Raw genomic sequence first — 26,444 nt, 5'->3', positions numbered from 1 at the left:
GTCCCCCTGCTTAAGCCAGTACATGTCCAGGCCCGTCTGAAGTTTGCTAGAGAGCATTTGGATGATCCAGAAGAGGATTGGGAGAATGTCATATGGTCAGATGAAACCTAAGTAGAACGTTTTGGTCTAAATTCAACTCGTCAGGTTTGGAGGAGAGAGAGTGCTGAGTTGCATCCAAAGAACACCATACCTACTGTGAAGCATGGGGGTGGAAACATCATGCTTTGGTGGTGTTTTTCTGCAAAGGGACCAGGACGACTGATCCGTGTAAAGGAAAGAATGAATGGGGCCATGTATCGTGAGATTTTGAGTGAACACCTCCTTCCATCAGCAAGGGCATTGAAGATGAAACGTTGCTGGGTCTTTCAGCATGACAATGATCCCAAACACACCGCCCAGGCAACAAAAGAGTGGCTTTGTAAGAAGCATTTCAAGGTCCTGGAGTGGCCTAGCCAGTCTCCAGATCTCAACCCCATGGAAAACCTTTGGAGGGAGTTGAAAGTCCGTGTTGCCCAGCGACAGCCCCAAAACATCACTGCTCTAGAGGAGATCTGCATGGAGGAATGGGCCAGAATACCAGCAACAGTGTGTGAAAACCTTGTGAAGACTTACAGAAAACGTTTGACCTCTGTCATTGCCAACAAAGGATATCTAACAAAGTATTGAGATGAACTTTTGATATTGACCAAATACTTATTTTCCACCATGATTTGCAAATAAATTCTTTAAAAATCAGACAATGTGATTTTCTGGATTTTCCCCCCCATTTTGTCTCTCATAGTTGAGGTATACCTATGATGAAAATTACAGGCCTCTCTCATCTTTTTAAGTGGGAGAACTTGCACAATTTGTGGCTGACTAAATACTTCTTTGCCCCACTGTATGAGAGTTTGAATCTCGGAAGTTCCAAAGGCAAATCAGACAATAAAGGGGAGGAGGAATAAATTTGCTGGATACCCTTCTCCAATTAAAAAGGGCTTAGATAAAGCCCATCATTTCTCATTGTTTCTCTGGAGAAGAATACAAAATTGTAATTAATTTTATTTCACAAGGAAAATAAAAATTTGAAAATATAAAAATAGTATTGCCTATACATGTTATTAAAAGCCGTCTTTGTGTGCAGTGAAATCATTGTAAGAAGATTTGGTTTAATAATACTTGAAGCTAAGAAAATTGTTTATTCTAGATATCTCTGAGTTGAGTTGTGATTAATTTTTGTAATAATTAAAGTTTGCTGGATGGAAACATTTCAAAACATGTCTGTCTCTGTAATTGCATTTAGATCATATCTGTTCTGGGAGAAAAGAATGTGCAAGGTAATGAAATAAATGCAGTTTCTGAGTTCTCAGCTCACGTATGCTGAAACAGTGGCCATCTTTGCAAAAATAATAGATTATACTTCTGGAGGATCCAAGCTTATTGTTCATAAGCTGGCATGCTGGTGCCTCTGTTGTACCACTTCTTCTAGGAGTAGTATCAGTAATCTGGAACTTGCTAGAAGAGCTTAGTATGCAGTCCAGTTGATGATTATGGTTCCCCTAATTAACTAGAGTCTGAAACCAGAACTTGAAATTGATTTTGGATTCCTGGCTTGATTTGGAATGGCAAGCTTTTTACAGTTATAAAAAATGAAAGCTGCATCTTCCAGTCTTTATTTCTGTCAATGACCAACATAAAACAAGAATCAGGCAAAGACAGAAAGCACCAGACCAGTGTGACTTCTTAAATGTAAGTGGAGTATAATATGACAAAATATTATTAAATTAAAACTTTAAGGGTGTTAAAGTAATGTTATATACCTTGGGTAAATTTTTATTTACCTAACCTGGAGTATGGGGGAAAAAAGACTCATAACCCATAGTATGGGGATTGAATGTCCACTTCAGCTCCACTTACACTGAGGAAACAGGAAAGACTTTGTCTGTATCAGATAAAGACTTTTATCCACCACACAGAGATAAGGAGCTGTAGCCTTTCAGATACTGTTGAATTTAATTTCTTTCAGCTACATTGAGGGCTACATATTTTCCCATTTCTATACCAATACCAGTTAGCTGGAATAATCATCTTCCTTAATTACCATGAGTAAAATATTTTTAATTTTTTATCTTAGGAATCCTTGACTAATTGAGTCTGCATATATAATGTGCTGATGTCTCCTGTTAAAAGGTAAATCTCTAAATAGAAGTCTTGACATTTGTAAATGAAATTTGTCTTATATAAGTTTAAAATACCTGATAAATTGATCAGAAATTGTCATACCTCTAAATATCTCAAGCACTGTTACAGTAGGATTATAATAAGGTACAAAGTAAGTTTTCTCATTTCTAAATTATGGGAAGGCAACTTAATGCTTTTTAAATATTTGAGGCTTTGACAGCAGCAGGACCAACGATATGAGATGGAAGGCGCTGCAGCCCAAAATATATGGTGGAGAACATCAATTCTGTATTATTATCAGCTTTCAGTAATATTTTTTTTGCAAATATATATGTCTGTGATTGAAGGATTTAACAGATTTTGACACTTATTTAGAACCCTGGGGAATTCAAACATATAATGATTATTTTAAAGAAGTGTGTATGTCTATTGCAAAATCATTGTAATCATTCTAAGAGCAGGGAGTGCTATCTCCTGCCCTGGCAAATATAAGTAGGCATCTTGATGCAATTAAAAAGTCTGTCACATTCAAACAGTAACAGACCAATATCCATGAAGCTGTCAATTGATCTGTATCTGATATTATTGCTTACTTTCATTGGCAAAGTGTTTTTTGTTAAACCCCCTAGTTCTGTATTGCAAAATCAAACCACTGAAGACAAACTCTTCTGTATCACAACCAGTGAATACTTGTGTAAAGTTAACTGCAGTTCCAAAATGATGTGCCTTCTAAACAAAAGCATTTTAACAAGAGTAGTGTGGTTGGGAAAGCATCTCTTCAACTCATAAATCCAGCTCTGATGTGACAGTTCTCTGGCAGCCTTTTTGAATCCCTTGATTTTACCAAGCATTCAACCCTTTTGTGTTGTGTGTATGGAAGCCCAAGGGCACATCTGCTATCCCCTTTATTGCTCACAAAGAACTTAGAGAGGCCCAGCTTGACAGCCTAATTAATGTGCATGGGAGACATTTGCATTGAATAACTTCCAAAGGCAGTATCTTGAAAAGGCAGGGCTCTCTTTTCTAGGATCTGAATTGTGTTCTTTACATCCACACAAATGCTTTTGGACTTTTTCTCTCTCCTCCTGGTCTTGAGCTAACCCTTGCTTTTCTAATCAAATTCAGTCTGAGGCATTGTTCATGTCCTGCCTTGGTTGCGTATGCTTTCCAGAGACAAAGCTTCATTGTGTTAATGCTCTGTAATAAAAGGATTCCTGCTGAGCTCATAAGCCTTGTCTCTGACCCTTCATTGAATTGGCAGTTCTCTGTGAGTAGGAAAATTGCTTTGTGGAATTCTTGATCTTCTCAATCCTGCCCTCTAGATCCTCGAGCCCTGCATAAGGTGCCTAACTGGAAATTAGGAATGTTTGAATAATGGAACTTCAAAATTGCTACCTCTGTCTTGTAGCTTTCATGTAAAAGTTGCACAATATCCTTATGTTGAATTAATTTTTGTATTTGTGTTATACAAAAGCCAAGTAGAATACTGTATTTCTTGAGGGAACTGAAATCTGGAAACTGTACAATTTTTTGCTTATGTTCTGCATGCTTGTGTAGTGAGAGCTATCAGGGCAATGTGGGATTGTGAGTGCTTACAGATTGATTGTGTGCATGTGTGCAATTCCTGTAGCATAAGCACAATTCTAGCAAAAGAAATAGATATTCCTTTTCAGTAGGCATTCTGTATTTAACATATGAAATTAATAAGAGGATTGTAGTCCCAAAATTAGAATATTTAGAGCCCTGAACAGTAGAAATCTTGTTGTGGGGGAGAATGGCAGAGACTGTGGTTGATCTTGTCCCCATGACTCTCTGTAACTGGTAGGAGGGAGGCTTCTTTCCATTATAATTCAGGGTGGAATTATGGGCCTTTAGGTTGTGTCAGCTGAGATCCTGAATTCGGAGTGAGCAATAACGGTGAGTTGAAATCTGGCTTACATTAAGCAAAATAACAAAAAATATCCTCGGTTTTACCTTTACCCCTCTTTTCAAAATGAAAAGAAAAGATCCAAAACTGAGTTTTTAATCTTCTTTGAAGGCCAAGACATACCAATATTTATTCTAGAGGTTCTGAATATCATTTAGTATGGCAGCCCTGAAGCCCTCCTCCAACCCTGTTTTGTAATCAACTTGCTTGTTTACATTCAGGATTTTCTTGGGGTTTTGATGGAGCATGTCAGAATAAGCTAATGGGGGGAAACAGACAGGATGTAAGGAAGGTCCAAAGATGCCCTATACCTTATCCCCTGTCATGCTGTGTGTTTGATTGAGGATTCAGGAACTATTTCCCACACCTAGGCACAAGGGTGTGACACACCTGGTAGAGTCCTTATCGCACTGCTTTTCTCAAGCTGCTAAAGGAAGATCAGAAACATTATCTTGATGATTCAAAGTGCTAGCCTACGTGAGGTCATGTAATTAAGGTTTGGCTGACAAGTATTTTTATCCTGTTATTTTAATGGCCCTCTTTTTTAAAAAATATGACAGATTAATCTTTTCCAGTCAGTTGAAAACCTTTCCTTATTTGGTTGAGTATCTGCTTATTTTGCTGAAAAAGTGGAGTTTAATGTGTGTGGGTGTGGGTGCATTTACTTATTTATTTCCTCTATAGGATTAGAAAGTACATCCTTCTCCATGCTGCCTTTTGACCAGGGAAGAAACAGTATCAAGGGAGAATCCAAAGTCTTGGCTCTTAGCAGTATTGCAGGAAGGACTATATAGAGTCTGTCTCATTCATATGTCAATTCTGTATATAGATTCTGTATATCTGATATTCTATATGTTATTCTATATATCCCTAGATATCCCTTCCTGCAACACTGTTGAATGCCAGGACCTGGATAGCTCCTAAAGCTAATGCACTGTATGGAGTCACCTGAAGTGCAAAGGTCCATGAGTTCAGTTCCCGGTAGAAGGTATGAACCTCATAGAATAACATCTGGCTATCTATGTCTGACAAGCACCAAATAGGACAAAATAAGACACATAGTGTCTTATGGTAGTCATCGTAACTAAAATACCCCATAGGTTATATACTGTATTAAAATACAGAAAATGTGAAACCCCATCCATGGGAACTTGACATAATGTAACATCTGTATCTCTCTTTTGTGAGAGCTTATGGGAAGGTGGGCTGTATATGTCATTCTGAAAGAATATATCTACAAGGTTCCTTCTGGTATTGAGTATCGATGCCTCTTATTTAAAGTTATTCTAAGAGTTTGTTTCTGTAAGCATTTTGTAAGGTTCCTGCCAGGGTTGGTTTTATTTAAACACAAGAACGTTATTGTCTATTAAAAATAGCTTGGTTTAAACTTATATCTGAATATACATTTAAATAAAACTATTGAACCCTACATATAATATCTAAAAGTGAATCTTTTATTTACAAGTAGTCTTGACTTACGACCATTTGTTCAGTGATTGTTCGAAGTTATGATGGTGCTGAAAAAAGAGACTTACAACTGGTCCTCGAAGTTGCGGCCGTCCCAGCACCCCCACAGGCATATGATTGCGATCTGGGTGCTTGGCAACCCATTCACACTTATGACCAGTTGCCAAGTGCCCCACAATCACATGATCGCCATTTGCAACCTTCCATGCCAGCTTCTCCAGAAAGTCAAAGGGGAATCCAGCAGGGAAAATTGCAAGTCGCTGGGGTAAATCTCCCCCACCCATGCATCCTTCCTCAGCCCCTCAGTGCTTGTGCCACACCAGCCACTTGCACACCCTCGCTCACTCCCTCCCCCACCCAGCAGCAGCCACTTACCTGCCTGCTGGCCTGGGACTTGCAATTTCCTGCCAGCTTCCCCACTGACTTTGGTTGTGGGAAACTGGCAGGAAGTTGCCTTGCCTAATGACCATGGGGATTCAGTTAATAATGGCAACTGGGACTGCAGGGATTGTCATCGCTAAGTGATGCACTTGTGTTTTATGACCACATTGCTTAGCAACGAAAATTCTAGTCCCAATTGTCATAAGTCGAGGACTACCTGTAATGCTAATGTCAAGTCCAATTTTCTCTGCGTTAGAACAAATCAAAGCAGATTGCATATTTTGAAGTTTGTTTATAGTTCCATATGTATCATAAATTGAATATTATTATGCAAGTAATGCAAGAGTTTGTTAACTAAGTATCATGAGTTTTTTCTTTCCAAGGCATGAAGAAGTACTGTCCTGCTTAGTAACTTTTACTCCTTCATTCTGAATAGCTAGCTCTCAAGGAATATTGCTATCCTTAAACTTGGCTTTAGAGCTAAATACAAATTCTTGACTTTACGATTATTATTCTAAATTATGAACTGCATATACAGTGGCTTTAGGTTTTATTTCAGATTGATGTGAAGGCTCTGTTTAGTTTAGATAAATGTTAGTTTTAGTATCCAATTTGTATGCATGCTTCAAACCTGATGAATGATTTAATTAGTCCATTCTGGGTTCTGCTATATATGACCATGAGAGATCTCTTATGTTTTTCAGAAGGTTAGAAAGACCATCCTTATACTGCAACCTTTGGAGTCAGTTGTCTGAAGTTGATGGGAGGTCCAAGTCACAAGACAGGGTTGCAAGACCCAGTGAGTAATTGGCCAAAGATAGCACGCTGCCCTGCTGCAGTGCAGGATTTCCAAAAGCAGCAGTGGAGTAAGTGCTGATTAGATTGGATCCATATCTGGGCCTGGTTTGCTGCAAATTGCCTTGAGTTGTCAGAATGTAATGACTTTCAGTAACAAGAGAGCTGAGTTCTCATTGATACAAATCCAAAATCTACTACATGAAGCAGAGAATAGAGAGTTTGTAGGAAGGTTGGTTGTAGTTTGAAAGTGATTCTTGTAAACTGTAATATAACAGGATGTGTCATGATGAATTTTACTTACTTTATCTAATTTATTGTGTAAAAACTGCTTTCCATTAAACAACAGCTGAAACCTTCAGTCGAGCTCTAGAAGCCCCACAGTACGCTGCAGGTGTAGACTGTTCCTTGTTTTCAAAAAAACACTGCAATTTATTCTTAGAAGATTCTGGACATGTCTGACAAACTATTTCAAGGAGCATACACAAAATTAATTTTCACATGGTTTAATGGTACTCACAGGTCAGTCAGTCCTTATGAGGGCTGCCATATCTGGGCTCCAAAAATCAAGATGATTAGTAGATGGGAGCAACTGGCTGCTACCATCTAGGGTTGTCTGGATTTTTGCATCCCTAGTCATGATAGATAACAGAAATTATGTCTTCAGGGAGTGCTAGAGCAGGCCACAGCATCTGGTGATAAGCGTTTAGGTTCATGTCCTTTACTTTCTTGTTTCTGCTTCTTTTTTTCCTGTGACACACTTGTGGTTCTTTTACAGGATCTGTCTGCTCATTGGAAATTCCTGTCAGTAGGTCTATAGGGCTGCCATTCCTGTCATAGTGGATAAAAATGCATTTGGCTTTGGTTATGACTGTTAATAGAAAGAAGCTCTCTGAAGACCCTTAAACATTACTGTCAGATGCATTTGTTTACTGAGAATAAGGCTGCATAGTTGTCCTTGTGAAATCCTGTCCTTCAGTTTCAGGCAGGCTTCAGATTGGAGTATCTTTTTCTTCACCTCCTGGTTCTAGCACATTTTGGAGAATTAAGCTTTGTGACACATGGTGTTTCCGATCATGTCTTAGGCATGAACAAATAAATGGCTTGGACTTTCCCTGAGTATTGAAACTGGAAATGTTTGGAAGCTAGGCACAGGACTTGTAGTGGCAATAGCATGTTTCTCAGATTGTGCTAAGCCGGGGCTTATTGAACAAGCTGTAGTGGCCTAGCTCATATTCAGCCTAAGCCATAGAAGCATTATTATAAACCACAACAGCTGGTTTGCAAAACTATGCAAATTGTATTTTGGTTCAGCATGATGTGTTGAACCCAGTTTGTGTAAACTGTTATTTTGAACACTTTAATATTGAGCTGATAGTAGATTAATACTGGAGGAGAGGCTGAGAGAAGAAAACTATTTTATAGTACCACCCACAGATTTTAGATGCAAGGAAAAGGGGGTCTGAGGATGGGATATAAAGGTAAAGTAGGCAGTGTGAGCTGTACAGGTTTGTTTGCTCTGACCGAATAGAAAGATGTCTGCTCACTTTTCTGAACATGTATGGAAACTGCCAGTAGGAATTTGGCAAATATAGGGATTAAGAAGCTAAAGAAATTGGCAGATTCTCAGTTCTACAAAAGAGCTATAGGCAACTTTGAAATAGTCTATAGGGATCTACCAGTTATGATCATGACCCCTGTGAGCAGGCCTAACATGCCTCTGAATATCAGTTGATGAAGTACATGAGAAAGTGAAGGAGATGGTCTGTTCCTGTTCTGTTTGTGGACTCTGCATCTGGCAGTGTGGAAAGTAGGAAAGTTCCAGGATGGCTCTTTCTCCATCTTGAAAAAAAACAAAATGCTAAGTGTTAATGAATCATTGTTTTTTCTCTTTCCTTTCCTAGAAGATGATGTTTGTGTGTTCAAGTGTTCTGTATCGAAGGAGACAGAATGCAGCCGAGTGGGAAAACAGTCCTTCATTATCACGCTGGGATGTAATAGCGTCCTTATACAATTTGCAACACCAAGTGGTATGTACTAGCGATTTTGAGTTATGGTGTTTGAAGTTTTGGGAAACTATATTATTGCATTGGGAAATAAAGATATTCTGTGGCCTGCCAACATATAGCATTTTCATAGTGGATAACGTCCATCCTGTTAAATAATTTAGTCTGACACTCTGTCCTAGGATGTCACCTACTGTGATTGTTCTCCTTAATAGAAGTTTTGTGCCATCAAGTGGCAGAGTCATGTAATGTTTAGCCCACCTCTGTCTAGATTCTAATTTTAAACCTTCGCTACTTATGCTGTGTTCAGTCGGCATGCTGGACAGTTGCTATTGCTCCTGAAACTTTGATTCAAAGAGCTACAGGAGATGATGCACGGTATAAAGCTAAAAATATGGAATATTTGGAAAAGTTAAGATATAAGAGAAGGGATATTTGTGGGAAAACTGAATAACCAAATTTCGTTTATCATTCTAAAAACATAACATTTTTCTGGACAGTAATCTGCACTGAATTTATATGAAACTTAAACATGAATATAGGATTTTGCTGCATGTACTGTTCTGCTGTATTTATTACATAAAAGAGGTACATTGTATTTTTTGTATTTAAAAAATAACCAAAAATACATACAGTATTAGAGACGAAATTGTAAGCAGTTGTGCCATTTGTAAGCATGAACAGAAGCTAGTGTTGAAAACTTTAAACACTGAATTTGTGATTTACAGAAAGATCCACATTTTAAAAGTGCTCCTTGATCCTCGGCTGTCACTGGATTCATAAGTGATGGCTCTGGCCTGGAGCACATTGGCACAGTAGTGGCTAAGGTGCCAGCTGTGATCCTTGCAGAGTTGATTAGACATAGTAATAGTTTTATATCCTGTACTTAACTACTGCAACATGCTGTATGTTAGGCTACCCTTGAGAAGCGCCTGAGAATTGCAGCTGGGCCAAAATGTGTTCCTTAAGCAGTACAAAGTATAGAAATGGTGTGGTGGCTGTTCTTTCCAAACATCTCTGCTACTTGCCAATTGCCTGCTGGGCACAGTTGAAATGTTGATGTTGACCTTTAAAGCCCCAAACAGCTTAGGGTCTGACTCTCTGAGGGGCCATCTCTTTTACTATGAATCTGCCTGATCATTGAAATCAGCAGGAGAGGACTTTTTGAAGGGCCCTGCTGATTGTATCTTGTTTGTCTCATCTCTTGTGTGGCTCCAGACTATGAATGTTCTCCCTGGAGAAGAAAATTTAGTGAAATGGGGGACACATCTCTTTCATATTAGCTGGCTTTTAATTTATTCATTTGAATGCTACAGTGGGGCAAAAAAGTATTTAGTCAGCCACCAATTGTGCAAGTTCTCCCACTTAAAAAGATGAGAGAGGCCTGTAATTTTCATCATAGGCATACCTCAACTATGAGAGACAAAATGGGGGGGAAAATCCAGAAAATCACATTGTCTGATTTTTAAAGAATTTATTTGCAAATCATGGTGGAAAATAAGTATTTGATCAATATCAAAAGTTCATCTCAATACTTTGTTAGATATCCTTTGTTGGCAATGACAGAGGTCAAACGTTTTCTGTAAGTCTTCACAAGGTTTTCACACACTGTTGCTGGTATTTTGGCCCATTCCTCCATGCAGATCTCCTCTAGAGCAGTGATGTTTTGGGGCTGTCGCTGGGCAACACGGACTTCCAACTCCCTCCAAAGGTTTTCCATGGGGTTGAGATCTGGAGACTGGCTAGGCCACTCCAGGACCTTGAAATGCTTCTTACGAAGCCACTCCTTCGTTGCCCGGGCGGTGTGTTTGGGATCATTGTCATGCTGAAAGACCCAGCCACATTTCATCTTCAAAGCCCTTGCTGATGGAAGGAGGTGTTCACTCAAAATCTCACGATACATGGCCCCATTCATTCTTTCCTTTACACGGATCAGTCGTCCTGGTCCCTTTGCAGAAAAACAGCCCCAAAGCATGATGTTTCCACCCCCATGCTTCACAGTAGGTATGGTGTTCTTTGGATGCAACTCAGCATTCTCTCTCCTCCAAACACGACGAGTTGAATTTAGACCAAAACGTTCTACTTTGGTTTCATCTGACCATATGACATTCTCCCAATCCTCTTCTGGATCATCCAAATGCTCTCTAGCAAACTTCAGACGGGCCCGGACATGTACTGGCTTAAGCAGGGGGACACATCTGGCACTGCAGGATTTGAGTCCCTGGCAGCATAGTGTGCTACTGATGGTAGCCTTTGTTATTTTGGTCCCAGCTCTCTCCAGGTCATTCACTAGGTCCCCCCAGGTGGTTCTGGGATTTTTGCTCACCATTCTTGTGATCATTTTGACCCCACACGGGATGAGATCTTGCATGGAGCCCCAGATCGAGGGAGATTATCAGTGGTTTTGTATGTCTTCCATTTTCTAATTATTGCTCCCACAGTTGATTTCTTCACACCAAGCTGCTTGCCTATTGCAGATTCAGTCTTCCCAGCCTGGTGCAGGTCTACAATTTTGTTTCTGGTGTCCTTTGACAGCTCTTTGGTCTCAGCCATAGTGGAGTTTGGAGTGTGACTGTTTGAGGTTGTGGACAGGTGTCTTTTATACTGATAACAAGGTCAAACAGGTGCCATTACTACAGGTAACGAGTGGAGGACAGAGGAGCCTCTTAAAGAAGTAGTTACAGGTCTGTGAGAGCCAGACATCTTGCTTGTTTGTAGGTGACCAAATACTTATTTTCCACCATGATTTGGAAATAAATTCTTTAAAAATCAGACAATGTGATTTTTTGGATTTTTTTCCCCATTTTGTCTCTCATAATTGAGGAATACCTATGATGAAAATTACAGGCCTCTCTCATCTTTTTAAGTGGGAGAACTTGCACAATTGGTGGCTGACTAAATACTTTTTTGCCCCACTGTATGTTTAAATTTAGCATTTTTTATTCAAAATGTTCTAATTGCCTTGAGTAAGTGAAAAGGCAGGGTAGAAATCCAGTAAATAAATTGATTTAGTCTTAGAAATAATTATCACATAAACTGTTTAAATGTTCCTAGAGAAAAGTCCTGGGCAAGTGTTCCTATAATAGTCAGGTACCACCAGGAATTGGATTACATCTCCAGCCAAGATGTTTGTACTCTTTCTGCATGGGGTTGGAGCAATGTTATCTGAAGTCTGAAGAAGCAATGTTTGGCTTTTCCTTTAGATTTCTGCTCCTTTTATAACATCTTGAAAAACTGCCGAGGCCACAACATGGAACAGTCAGTGTTCAGTGAACGCACAGAGGAATCATCTGCTGTGCAGTACTTCCAGGTAGGTGACTTCAACAATTGGTGCTTTTTTCTGGGGGTGGGGAGGGAGGAGCTATGTCAGCTCCTTGGGTCCACTGCCCATGATACGTTACTTGCGTGTTCTTGAAAAAGGGCTAGTTAATCAAGGGATGAGGAGGACTTTTCCTGCTGGAACATTGTGTAGACATGCTTTAAATGCCAGGGAAATGGCCATGCTATACACAGCTCAGGGACGTGAACAGGAATTTTGCAGATTCTTAGGTGCCAGGGATCTCAGAGACATTATGGGCCCAAGATTACCAGGGCTTGAGCATTGGAAATGTCAGTGAGAATTTTCTAAAATTATGCCAGAATTGTGAGTGAGCTCATTGGTTTTAGTAGAGACTTTTTGTTTCCTCTTTCAGTTTTATGGATATTTATCCCAACAGCAAAATATGATGCAGGATTATGTCCGAACAGGCACATATCAGAGAGCAATCCTGCAAAACCACAGTGACTTTAAAGATAAGGTAAGGCTAAGGTTTAATTATGCCTTATGAGTCTGTCCTATATTTGTGAGGCAAATGAATGCAACCAATGTAGGTTCCTTCTGAATATTGCCTAGTTTGTAAAAGGTAAATCTGAATTTACATATTGTAAATATGTATTCAAGTATCATATCTAAGTCTCATTTCTCTTTGGGCTCAAAACATTTAATTTAGTCTATCTGAAAATGATGGAACCTTGAAGAGTTTGAAAAAAGAAGGATGTGGAGTGATTTAGTAACAAAAGGATAATACAATAAATGAGGGATAACCCCCCCCCCCAAATTTCTGTCAAATAAGGTACTGTGAACAGGAAAATCTTGATGATGGCCTGCAGCCAGTCCTGGATGAGGCTGTGTAGCCTAAAAAGGCAGGTACACAGTTTGGGATTTCCCTGAATCCATTGCTATGGATTGAATTACTGGTAGCGCTGATGACCAAGGGGCAGGGATTATCAGCTCCAGTTTGTTCATCAAATACACTGTTTTCTAGAGAAGACTTTGCCCTGATTACATATATCTCGGATTGCTGCAGCTCTCCTTACCTGGTGCTCTCTAGTTCTCAGAGGTTCTCACAACCAATTCTCAAGAGGTTGTGCATGAGCTTTCAAGTTGTATGTACGTCTTCTCCAAAGCACTTTTTCTGCTTTGGATCCAAATGGCTGCATATCTTTAATAAATATATTAATACAATTAATATATTTATTAAAGATATTTAGAACTCTGACGTTGGAACTGGAGCATGGACAGAGGATCCACTCTTCCAAATGTTGTAGCTGCCAGTAAGGATGGCTTAGTTTAAACTTACATATTTAGTATTTAATAAATATTTAATAAATTGTAAGACTGTATTTTGCAGGAAAGATTTTGCTGATATTTAGTTTTTGTGATTTTGTTGGTTCAATTTTTCCTCCAGATTGTATTAGATGTTGGCTGTGGTTCTGGCATCCTGTCATTTTTTGCAGCACAAGCTGGAGCAAGAAAAATTTATGCAGTGGAAGCCAGCACAATGGCTCAACATGCAGAGGTTAGTGAAGCTGCTGAGCTTATGGAAAGGCCTTTGAGGTCTGTCCTTCCTTACCTCCTTACTTTGTGGGTGATGAGGTTCCTTAGGTATTGTTGTTTATGCTGCTGTCTCAGAAAAATATGCTACTGATTTAGGTATTAGGAACAAGAAATAGGCTTCAGTGCATAGATGGAATTAACAACTACTCCCCAAAACCATTATTTTCTGTATGTGAATTATGTTTAATATTCTGGCCCAAGGTGCCCCTAATATCTAGGACAGGATGAAATTTAATGTATGAAAAGAATGCTGGGTCTTTGAAGATCACTTTGGACCCATTATTCAGCCTTAGCCTAACCTCCAGAGCTGAGGGCAGTCAAGAAAGTTGGGTGGCTAGAAAGCAGAAGGAGAAAAATTTGATCAAGCATGACAGAAAACTCATCAAATTTTTGTATGGCGCCAAACACTTTCCTTGGTGCCTCCATTGCATCTTCACAGTAGAATCCAGTGGAACTTTTTCATGTGGGAAAGGCCTGTTGCAGAGAGATGGCTGTAACCATCTATGCTATGATCAGTTTGCAAAACATCCATCACAACTTTGATAATACAGTTGACATAATTCCAGTATTGGAAGTGTCTGGGGCATTGCCTGGTTCAGCTGAGTTAGATGATTTTCAGTTTTTGAGGCTTGTAGATGTAGACAAGGTATTCAGTCAATCACTTGCATGCTCAACTCTTGCCTTTCTTGTCTTGTCACATCTGATGGGGGTGCTGGCTTAATCAAAGAGGTTGTGAATACCTCCTTGACAGAGGGAGCAATGCCAGCTTTTCAAAAAGAGACAGTGATTACTCTGGGATCTAGAAGATGAAAATAACTGTAGGTGTGTTGCTATTATCTTTTTCCTAAGGAAGGTGCTTGAGTGAATAGGTTGCTGGTCACCTCCCAGCACACAGAGAAACTATCTTGGTCACTCTGTGCGATGACCTGTCCAGATGAGAGATTGAGAATACAACCCTATTGTTTCCCTTGGACCTTAATGGGTTTCAGTAGCATTGAGCATGGTATTTTTCTAGACTGCCTTGAGTTCTTTGCAGGCATATGCTCTAGAATAGTTTTAACTTGCCTTAGCCAGTTTCAGAGTTGGAATTGGGTGCCCTGTTATGATCACTTTGCCCTGTAGCGGTTATGCTATGAAGTTCCCTGGGGCTTTGCTTTATTCCTCATCCTCCTTTACGTTGACACAAATCTGTGGGGACAATTTATCAGGGGATGTGGGCTGATACAATATTTAGGCTTTCTTCTTCTTTTTATCTATCATAGATGAAATGGTCAATGATCTGGTACTTGCACAGAATAATGAATGGATGAAGGAAGCAGAAAAATTGGTTGGTTGGAAGCTTAGAACAAAGCAACCCCTCTCAGAATGTTGTAAATGATTTTTTAGTGGAATGTGCTCTTGCAGAATAAAACTCAAACCAGTTTAGGTGTCCTACTATAAGACATAATGGAACTTGAAATGTACGCCTTGCTCCAAGTGGTACGGTATTCTGTACTGTGCTCTACGTGGCACCCAACCTTTGATAAAATTAGTCAAGGGTTCTTTTAAAAAAAAATCATTTTAAAAATCCCCATAGCAAATAATGGAAAGAACTGTATTTATTTATTTGTCTGATAGGGTTAGAAGTGACCTTGGAGGTCTTCTGGTCCATGAACACACAAACACACACACACGCCCAGTGCAGGAATCCTCAGACCATCCCAGACCAATGGCTGTCCAACCTTTGCTTGTAAACCTCCAGTGATAGAGCACCCATGACTCCAGGAGTGGGGCTGTTCCACTGCCTAATAGCTCTAACAGTCAGGAAATTACTCTTTATTTCAAGTTTGGATCTTTTTCTGGAAAGCTTCCACCCACTGGTTCTTGTCTTGCCCTCAGGCACAACAGAGAATAAATCCACACCCTTTTTCTTGTAATAGTTCTTAAAGTATTGGAAGACCACTATCATATCTCCCTTAGCCTTCTCTCCTTTAGGCTAAACTTACCCAGTTCTTTTAATCATTCTTTATAGGATTTAGCTTTCAAGTCCCTTACTATCTTTGTTGCTCTTCCCTGTACTCTTTCCAGTTCCTCAGCATCTTTCTTATATTGTGGCAACCAAAACTGGATACAGTATTCTAGGTGCAGTCTGCCCAGCGTAGCACAGAGCAGAACTATTACTTCTCATGATTTCATCATTACACCTCTGTTGATGTAGCCCAAGATTGCATTGGCTTTTTTGGCAGTACACTGTTGGCTCATATTTAATTTCTGGTCTACCAGGACACCTAGATCCTTCCTGCAAACATTACTGCTGAATCAGATACCACCTGTTGTATACCTGTATACTGATTCTTCCTACCCAAGCGAGAAATGTAAGAACCTTACATTTCTCATAATTGAACAGCATTTTGGTTGACTTCTGGGGGATTAATGGCAGATTGAAAATGCTCCGTTTTTGCGGAGCCAACGATTGCGTCGGTTAAGAGGAGCTGATGAAAAGTCTGGCTCTTTGGAACCATCTCCAGACAAAGGAGATGACCGGATCACCCACAAGTACTCCTTACAGAGGCTCCCTGTGAAGCGATTGCAATTTAGTGATCTCCAGCAGGTTGAGTGCTCTGGGAGTCGTGGGAAACATCGAGCCCAAGCCGTGGTTCAGAGCCTCCAAAGAGACAGTAGATTTGCTTTCACTTCCTCTTTTAATTAACATCAGAGATTACTTATTAGCGATTTACTTGGAAATTAAAAACCTTCTGGGAGGCAAGTCACTGTACACCAGGAGAATTTCCTTCTATCCTGGGAAAAAGAAGATTTAAGTAAGTTTAAAAATTAAAAAGAAAAATTTTTAACTTTTGGAAAACAGTGAAAGGGAATTAAGAACATTGGCTGTGGACAGTTAAGGGGCCAGATGGGTTTGAAAGAATAGTTCTTTTATGGACTGTTTTAAATTTAAATAAAAATACAGCAGATGATTTTGGAATTAACTGCAAGAGAATTTATTGTGGGAACATTTTGGCTCTGAAAATAAAAGATAAGATTGAGCTTTGAAGGTTAACTAGAGGGAACCTGAGAGTAATTAAAGGAAAAGATACTTCCTAACTCAGTGGAGGAACATTGCTTTACTATAAAAGAATTAAAACTGTTTGGGAACAATGTGTTCAGGACTTATTTTTAAAATTGGATCTAACAGGGGTTATAGAAGAAGAAAAAATTCTGCTGGATAAAACAGAAGCTGAGGATGATTTGAACAGGGATTTTAAAATGGAGTGTAAAGAATTGCAAAACTATAAAAAAGATATGGAAGATATGGAAAAAGATGTTGTGGATTTGAAAATGACTTAAAGATATTTGACTACAAGAGTGACATGGAGAAAGAAGTTATAATGGATATACAAACTATGCTGGCTGATAAGAAATCACTATGTGGGACTTTATTTGAAGAAGCAACTGAAGATTAAGCCTCTTAAGAAGAAGAAAAAGGAATTCAAAGTGGACTTATTTGACCAGGGTTAAATTGTATACATTCTGATTTTGGGTTGTTATTATTAGAATCTTTTTTTTTTGGCCAGGATTGCAAAATGATGTAAAGATTTTTTCATATGGGGATAAATTTTTTACCTCCTACTTGTTAGAGAAAGTTATGGGTTAGATTGTAAAAGGGACCTGCTGGATCTAGTTTAAAATATATATGTTACTATTATTGATACTCTTTATACCTATGGGGATAAATCTTTTATGTCTTACCTATTAGAGAAAATTATAAGCCTCTGGGGATGCGGTGGCATAGGGGCTTAATGACGTTGGAGTTGCCAGCCAGAAATGGTCGACACTCCAGCGGTTCAAGCCCAGCTCTGCGTGATAGGGTGACCTTCCGTCATCTGTCCCTAGCTCCTGCCCACCTAGCAGTTCGAAAGCAGACCATCTGTGAGTAGATAAATAGGTACTCCCTTTTCAGGGGGAGGAAACACTGGTGGCGCTTTGCGCGGGGAAGCTGGAACCAGGTGCTGGACCCGAGCAGCAGAAAAACGCCGGACGCTGGATGCAACTGACGTGAGGGACAGAAAAAGATCATCAGTGGAAGAAAGCCCGGATGAGTTGACTCCCTTGAGACCGCTGCTGGCCACAATAGAGTAGGGCTGTAATTGTAACTGTAACTGTAACTGTTAGATGTCATTCTCTGTGAGCCACCGAGAGTCCCCCATTAGGTACAGATAAATCCAATGTAGTAGTAGTAGTAGTAATAATAATAATAATAAGCCAAAATGCAAAATAGATTTATTTGTCTAAGCTTAAAACATATAGGTTATTACTACTGATACTCTTAATGCTTTTGCTGAGTAAGACTGATCAATGAATCTTTCTATAATTTGGTTATTATTTAGTGATGAGAAATGGGAAGAAGAGTTTCTTATTTCTGCAATATTAGAGAATTAATGCTTATATTTGTTTGGAGAGAGAGGGGAGTCACTTTTTATATCTTTTTCTTTTTTTTCTTTCTCTTGTTCTCTTTTTTGTTTGTATATCTTTTCTAATTCTGTATTAACTTTTAACTATGCAAAACTCTAAAAAATATTATTAAAAAGAAGACAATTGAACAGCATTTTGTTAGAGCACAATGTTCACGTTTTTCTTTTTGAACCCTGGGCTTCTCTTCTGAGGTGTTAGCAATCTCATCCAGCTTTGTGTCATTTGCAAATTTGTTGAGCATCCCTTCTAAGCCCCCCCCCCCCGCCCCCTGCAATCTAAGTCATTTATACCAATGCTGAAGAGCATTGGGCCCAGGACAGAACCCTGAGGTACCTCATTCCTCTCTGAACAGATCCAATAAGGATCACACATTGGGTACCACACGTTGTTCAATCAGTTGCAAATCCATCTGATAGTGGCACCATTTACCCCACGCCATCCCATTTTGTCAATTTATTGTATTTGTGTACTGCTGTTTCTGTAAAGACTATTCAAAATAGCCCATATACAGCACAATAGCATTCAAATACACCAATATGGTTGGGGCTTATTTGTATTACCCATGGACGGTGCGTTTGACAGTCTGGCTGAGAAAGAAAGAAAGGAACATACAACAACATTATGAACCACTTATAGCAAATATTTTATTGCAAATATAGTAATCTTACCTGAAAGGCAGGCAGCAGACTCTTCTTATGTCCAAAATGGTTCTCAATTTCTGGATGTGTTTTATTGAATCTCTCTGAATTAACTCCAGCCACTGGCAGCAAGGGTAGTTCTTATGCTTGTTGTGCAGTTTCCAATTTTCATGGCTTGGAGGAAAAGGAAAATCATCATCATCATCCCAGGTCCTTGGGAAGGACTTGATAAAAATGCCAAATCCAGTCTAAACATCTGGCTGACTGTGCGACCAACGATAATAATAATATATCCCTTACATTGGTATGTACATTGGAATAGTGGAAATACTATGGATTGAAATACCCTGAATGTGGGATGTTTTATTCTGAGCTTGGAATACTCAAAATGGCTGTTTTGAGCTTGGAACTTTTGCATACGCCTATAGATTTCTGGGATGAGGGCTCATAAACTGTGAATGGTTGATCTGGCCAGTAAACTGGTGTTCATCTGCTTATGGAAGGGGTTTTGCTGTCTTGAGGGACCAACTATGTAGCTTCATTGTATTTTTAAATCCATATCAAAACAGCACCTATAACTATAACTCAGAGCACCGTTTATCCATTTAATTTTTTCCTAGACAGCTTCAGTTCTACCAGGAAGAGAGCAGTAAACTCATATTCTGGTAGATCTTCCATTTAGATTATTGCAAAGCATTATTCATGGAGTGACCAGAAACAAGGTACAGGTAGTCCTTGGGTTACGACCACTTCTTCAGCGACTGTTCAAAGTTATGACGGCACTGAACGAGGGGGACTTATGACCAGTCCATGAAGTCGCAGCTGTCACAGTGTCCCCATATTCACATGATTGTGATCTGGACACTTGGATGCCCAGCTCGCAATAGCAACATTACAGTGAGCTGCAGTCACATGATCGCCATTTGTAACATTCCCTGCTGGCTTCCCACAAGCAGTCAGTGGGGAAGCTGGCAGCGAAGGTTGCAGTCACTCCCATAAGTTGCTCGTGCTGCTTTTTCTCCCAAGGAGCCCCACTACAGAGTATGAGTTCCCCAGGAGCACCCCCTGCCCACCCATGCTCTGTAGTGCCTGCCCACAGCCCCTGCCAGCTGCCCACACGCAGTAGCGCCCGCCCGCAGCACTCATGCACCCTTCCACAGCTCTTGCCCACTGGCCTCTTTGCCTAGAATTCCACTCACTTGTCCTCTTTTAACAACTCACACAGTCTCTGGGTTACAACAGCAACTGGGACTGCCAGGATTGCTGTCACTAAGCGATGTGGTCACATGAAGACTGCATCATTTAGTAATGGAAATTTCGGTCCCAGTTGCTGTTGTGATCCAAGGACTACCTGTATCTAGTCTGTTAACTGAGACTGGTCAACACAGTCATGTTATGCTTGTGCTTTTCCATCTGGATTGGTTGCTAGTCTGTTTCCAAGCCCAGCGCAAATTGCTGGTAATAACTTACGTAGCCTGGCTCCAAGATGTTCAGGTACTTTAAAAGAGCATCTTCCATATTTAACTATCAGGACCTAAAAGCTTTATCTGTGGCCCTTTTCCCAATGAAGCAAGGCAGGTGTTTCCAAGAGAAAGGGCTTTCCATAGAGAAACTCCCCAATATGTAATTTATGGTCTTTTCAGCATATGAAGATTTAAAGAAAAAATCTTAATCTTTTTTCTTGCAAGATTCACTTGGGTATTGTAGAATTTAGTATTTTGTTGCTGTTTTGTTATTGTAATATTATACAATACAAATTGTCATTATTATCAGTTTTTTATATTTTTATTGCCTTTACACTTTTTTTGAAATATGTTTTACAGTGTCTGATTGTGTGTTACCTAATAAAATAAATAAATAAAGCCCCTTTTCTGATTCAACTGAGTTACTGTGAATTATTTTAGTATTTAAGTACTGTGTGTAATGCCCATGAAAAGAAGTTGTGTCCTTTCTGCTTGATGCATATGGCAACATCACCACTGTACTGGTAGCAGAAGCCAGTGAAGCTTCTGATCGTCCTGGCCTCATTTATATTTATAGGTAGGAGTTTGGGGTGAATTAGTGTGCCCCTGTATCTAAAGCATCTCTCTCTTTCTGACTAGGAGCTATCTGAAGACCAAATTCTCATAAATATCTGTGGACTGATTGCTTTCTGATTTTTCCCCCTTTCTGGGCAGGTTTTAGTGAAGAGTAATAATCTTACTGATCGGATTGTGGTCATTCCTGGGAAGGTGGAGGAAGTCTCACTTCCAGAACAGGTGGACATCATTATTTCTGAGCCAATGGGCTATATGCTTTTCAATGAACGAATGCTGGAGAGTTACCTGCATGCCAAGAAGTATTTAAAACCTAGTGGTAAGTGACTTCTACTTTCAATGATAACAAAGTAGAGGGAGAAGAAAGAGGAGCTCTCTTCTGGCATATTAGCTCAGGATGATGGCGGGAATTCTGATATTAGGCATTCTTCAATTAGTTAACGTAGGACAGTAGCCATAAATCTATTACTCACCTTTGCGGTGGGGAAATAGGAATCACTCCTTATCTGTGTCTCTGCATTCTAGGATTTATATCAATATAAATATCATTACTGGGACTGGTCTGGTTTCTTTTCTTGCTTCTGGATGGTCTGTTTAGGCCAGAGGGAGTAAGGCTGGTCACAGATCAGGAGCTTGGATAAAATGCTGCTAGTTGGTTGCCATCTTGGCTCCTCCAAGGATAGTATTTATCAAATGAGCATATGTGGCAGTAACGCTGGTTATACTCTGATCATTCATTGACTGCCCTCCTGCTTTATTAGTATTGACTTTTTTTTTATGGTGACTCACATCTGGTGTGTTATTGAACAGTGGATTTCAGTCATGCATTTGTTCACTGGTATGGTAGAATAAAGCAGCAATAGATCTTAGAATGGAGGATAAGGTGACATTTAGGGAATTTGTATACCAGATTTTATGCAATCCAATTTGGAATGACCCCCCCACCCCCACCCCCAAATTAAAAGATCTATTACAAATTCATTCATATGCTTAACACTACAAAACTTTTAGGTTAAGGTATCTGCCCTAATTTTTGTAGCGTGAAAGCTGCAAATACGCTGCATAGCAGCCTCCCAATCTGGTCTTAATATGTCTTTGATTTCATCTCTTAACTCTCCTTAGAGAATTGGCAGTAATAATTGGTGTTGAGAGCAGTTATTATACAACTTATCTGTAGGGCACTAGATTGGGGAAAGGCTGTATAGTCTCTCATGTTGTTCTCACTTACAACTAAGTTCCAGATACTCAGCTTTCCTTTACTTTTTCAGCCCTCACCCTCTCCTTCAGTCAGTTAGAGCAACACTGAACCTGAGATCAGTAGTACATCTGTCATTTTGTTGAAAGGCATGAAGAAGTCTATCCATTTATTTACCTATAACTCCAAGAACTTTAAATTTGCTAACCATCATTTTCCATAACTTCCCATAAACTGCAGGGCCCAGTTATCTTTGTGCTTAATTAAAAAGTGATATTTTTGTAGATTCTAAAGCTTTTAGATTTCTGACAATAAAACATTCATGCAACTTCTTGCTTGAGGAGGAGCATTCGGTTTAGATGGTGCCTTGTGGCACACTTCCACCTAAGCAGATTTCCTCCACTTTATCCCAGCTGACTAAAGGGAAGGAAGTGGAAGATTTTACCAAGCTCTTCCTCTCAATAGGCTTCAGAGGCTGATGGAGCCTGCAGAAAATAAGTTAGCCACCCTTCTCTTTCTCTCTCTTTTATAGTTTTTATTAAAGATTTTCACAAAAGTGAAAACATGAAATAATATAGAGTAAAATTAAAGAAAAATGATACAAAAAGGGCAAAAAGATATACAAACAGAAAAAAGGAATATATGAAGAAGCAACTTCCAATCTTCTTTACAGCAGTTACAAACTTATTCTCTCTCCTCCCTCATTAAAATTACATCATAATTCCATTCTTCCCATATTCAAGCCTTTTTAATCAGCAATCCATAAATCACCATTTTTTTCCATTTTCAGCAAAAAGTCCATAAGAGGATTCCAGTCTTTAATAAAAGTACTTATAAGTTGTACTGTAAATTCTGGTTTCCTCTGAATATTAGTCTTTAAAATTCTTTGTATCATTTATATGTATTTGTATCCAATTTTTTTTTTTTTTTTTTTGCTTTTTCACAAGTCCACTATGCATATTAAAATGACTCTTCATGTTTTCCACATGAATTAGAAGTACCTTTAGATAATTTCTCTGGTGTCATATACCAGTTGTACAGAATTTTATAAAAATTCTATTTTAAATTGTAACACAATGTGAATTTCAGTCCTTTTAACCACATTCTCTCCCATTGGCCCATCTATGTATTATAACCAAAATTCTTAGCCCATTTTATCATGCACTCTTTAACTTGTTCTTCTGTTTCAAATTTCAGCAAAAATTTATACATTTTAGCAATCACATGTTCATCATTTGTACACAATTCAATTTCAAATTCCGTTTTCTGTTTTTCAATTCCAATTACTTTTTTATCTATATTCAATCTCTCTTAATTATGCATATGAAAACAATTGGAAACTAAATCCCTCTGCAGTCAATTGTTCTCTTGACTTCATTTTAAGTTCCCCATGTTCTTATACTAACAAATCTTGATATGTTAACCATTTCTCTTTGCCCACTGTTTCTTTTCTATAAAATACTTCTTCTGCTGAAACCAGTAAAGGCATTTTCAGGCATAGCCTGGGTTTATGGCACTCCTAACATAATGATTTTTTAAGTCTACATTAACCTTAATTTTATCATACTGTAAAAGGCCATACCATCCAAACCTCAGATTCTGTACTTCCAATTCTAACATTCTTTTATCTCTCAACAGCACCCACTCTTTCATCTGAGCAAACAGCAGACTGCAAGATACAATTTAAAACCAGGCAATCCTAATCCACCTCTTTCTTTTGCATCTTGAAGAATTTTATATTTAATCCTTGGTTTCTTCCCTTGCCATATAAATCTAAATATATCTTTTTGCCATTGCTTAAAAGGTACATCATTTGTCAAGACAGTTAGGTGAACTCAAGGATACAAATTGTATGTAAATTTTTGAGTTCCTCGGAATTTTTCAGCCAGTATGTCTTCTGTTTTAACTTGCTTTTATTTTGCTGTCTTGAAAATTTCTGGTACCTTAACAGTCTTGACAATTGGCCTCCTATTTTTGTTTGGTTTTTAATCAGTTCATATTTGACTTAACTTTGGGGATTTTACTGAAATTGAAAAATGAAATAAAATGTTTCTATTTTAAAAAGTTAAATAAAACTATAAATATCTGTTTTCTTCTGATCCATTTCAGGAAATATGTTTCCAACCATTGGTGATGTCCATCTAGCCCCATTTACAGATGAGCAGCTCTACATGGAACAATTCACAAAAGCTAACTTTTGGTGAGTCTTTTCTCCATGAATTCCAGTTTTTGCCACTGTAGTTTATCCCACAGAAAACAAGAACTGCTCTTGTAGCTCACCCTTCCCCAAATGTATAAGATCTGACACATATGAAGAGGAACGATGGAATTTGAAATGCAGCCAGATTGGCAGAGGCTGATCTGTAGTGTTGAACTCCAATGAAGAAGCTTGGGTTTCATTTGAACTTAGTGCTGCCCTGCTCTGCCTACTCTAGTTAAGTAACAGGCAGGTTCTTCAGGGTCCTCTGCAGTGCTATAACTATCTTTCCAGAAAGGGTTCTTTCAGATGAGGCTAATGTATGTGAGACATGTGTTTCTCTTCAAATCTTGCATCAGTTTCCCCTTGGATTTATTCTCTTAAGTATTACCTCATTTTACCCAGCTGGTGGTATCTTGTAGGTATCAGCCATCTTTTCATGGAGTAGATTTGTCAGCACTTCGGGGTGCAGCAGTAGATGAATATTTCAGACAGCCCGTTGTGGTAAGTTGGATTGTTCCTATAACTGTTCTGAGGTTTGGGAGTAGTTGAAATAGTTAACCTGTGATGGAATGCTGTTGAGGCTATACATGTGCAGCTATGCTGAGCATGGACATTGTGCCAACATGTCTTCAAAGCCATGTTGATGTGAATATTACTCTTGGTGGCCCATGTTCAGTAAATAGCCCCCTTCCCACACATGGAATAACTAAATTCACTAGGCTTAGTGATAGAATTTGTCCTTTTATCATTAAGCCTAAGTTGGCTGGGAATTCTTCAGATAAGGCTTCAGCTCAAATAGCATTTTGTGATTTTGAACACATTTGCTAGAAATCTTGGAAGTTCTTTGAGAAGAACTTGGTCTGACTCATACAGAAGCTTGATACAACCCCACCTCCCTTAAGCTTTTGTGAAGAAGCAAACAATGTGAGCAGGCCTTGAGGTGTAGAGAGATCTTTTTTGCTATTAAGGGCTCCATGCCCTTTGGTTCAGTGTTTACAGATCCACCATTAGCACATCCTCTGTTTCTTCTCTTGAAAAGAAGCCTACATAGAATGAGAATTCTGAATGCAAATGCTATGCTTGTGTTTCCATTCCATTCCATTAATGGATGGCTGGTTTTCCTCCACTTAAAGATTTTTGGAATTAATTGTGATCAAAACATTCTCATTGCTGGCAAGAGAGTTAGAGCTAGAGAAAGGCTTAAAGCACAGGGCAGTTTGTTCCATTGTCTACTGTCTGGCTCTGCTTCTGCTTCAGTGTGCCTGAGAGCAGAGAAGAAAAGTGTAGCATAATAGGACTGTGCAGTGCTTCAGATTTGAAGTAGCTGTGTTTTTTCCCAGGATTGTGCAGCTGCCCTCCACAGTACCAGCATAATCCCAGGAAAATGTGTGCTTGGTTTAAGGAGTTGCAGACAAGTACTGTGTGTGTGTACCCACAGACACATTTGACTGTGAAATGTTCACAACCCTATAAGATAGTGCAGCTTTCTCCATTCTGGTAAGCTCCAGATGAGTTGGAGGAGGAATCAGCTAAAAGATTGATTTTTCCCAGACTTTTTCCAGACCATAAGGCAATATGTTGCCATCCTTTTAATTGGGAGCCAAGGTTTTAGTCACCCTACCCTAACCAAAAACTTTTCATTGATTTGTTTTTTGTTCCTAGGATACCTTTGATATTAGGATTCTAATGGCCAAATCTGTTAAATACACCGTGAACTTCTTAGATGCCAAAGAAGCGGATTTGCACAGGTAATTTCTTTTCCAAATAAATCAAGACTCTGATCCCACTGTGATTCCATATGTAAGTGGAAGAACTTATATTTCCTTTAGAAAAGTTATGTTTCTTTTATGATAGTAAGAGTTGTGTTTGTAACTAAATGCCAAAGTATCAACCATAATTATTGTCAATGTTCTGTAGCACATTGGCAATCTTTTGCAGCTATCTTTTGGTTCTGCTCAATGGTATAACCCTCCTTCCTCCATGCACTCCCCACTCCAAGTCTATACAGGTGAGCCGGAATGGGCTTATGATTTGCGAAACTGGCATGAAGAGTGGTCCAACTTTTGGGGATGTTCATCCGTTACTTTGGAGTTGGTAGAACTTTTCCCAGAAAGTTTTTCTATGGTGATCCAGAACTGACCCAAGATAGGCCTTGCTTCTGGTTAGCCTCTAGGAGCAAAGCTCCTGTAGTATCTATATCAAGCATATTTTGCTTGTGGGAAGCCAAGACTCAGTTGCTTAGTATCTTGGGAGATACATTTTGAGTACTGGAAAAATCATCTCGCCTGATTGTCTAAAGAGCTGCTGTGGACCG

General features: G+C 39.2%; 1 protein-coding gene across 7 annotated transcripts in view; it reads left to right on the top strand.

Annotated features, from left to right (window-relative positions):
• The window catches only part of CARM1 (coactivator associated arginine methyltransferase 1), a 47,063-nt gene that overhangs the window by 6,136 nt on the left and 14,483 nt on the right, over positions 1 to 26,444 (top strand). For 3 of the 7 annotated variants that reach the window (XM_007430020.4, XM_088137573.1, XM_007430019.4), the window contains exons 2-9: positions 8,635 to 8,760; positions 11,940 to 12,046; positions 12,429 to 12,533; positions 13,464 to 13,574; positions 20,877 to 21,054; positions 24,040 to 24,130; positions 24,550 to 24,631; positions 25,793 to 25,878. In XM_007430020.4, the coding sequence (XP_007430082.1) occupies positions 8,635 to 8,760; positions 11,940 to 12,046; positions 12,429 to 12,533; positions 13,464 to 13,574; positions 20,877 to 21,054; positions 24,040 to 24,130; positions 24,550 to 24,631; positions 25,793 to 25,878 (886 nt within the window). Of the gene's footprint in view, positions 1 to 1,282; positions 1,317 to 2,113; positions 2,170 to 8,634; positions 8,761 to 11,939; positions 12,047 to 12,428; positions 12,534 to 13,463; positions 13,575 to 20,876; positions 21,055 to 24,039; positions 24,131 to 24,549; positions 24,632 to 25,792; positions 25,879 to 26,444 lie in introns of all 7 variants that reach the window. The other 4 variants (XM_088137575.1, XM_088137577.1, XM_088137576.1 and 1 more) reach the window with 3 other exon arrangements.

This window comes from Python bivittatus, unplaced genomic scaffold (genome assembly GCF_059951505.1).
Source record: "Python bivittatus isolate LINGU-HERP-01145 unplaced genomic scaffold, Pbiv_v1 ctg000220_np1212, whole genome shotgun sequence".
Taxonomy (NCBI): domain Eukaryota; kingdom Metazoa; phylum Chordata; class Lepidosauria; order Squamata; family Pythonidae; genus Python; species Python bivittatus.
The sequence above is the reverse complement of the archived record's forward strand: the minus strand, read 5'-3'. Positions and strand labels throughout refer to the sequence as shown.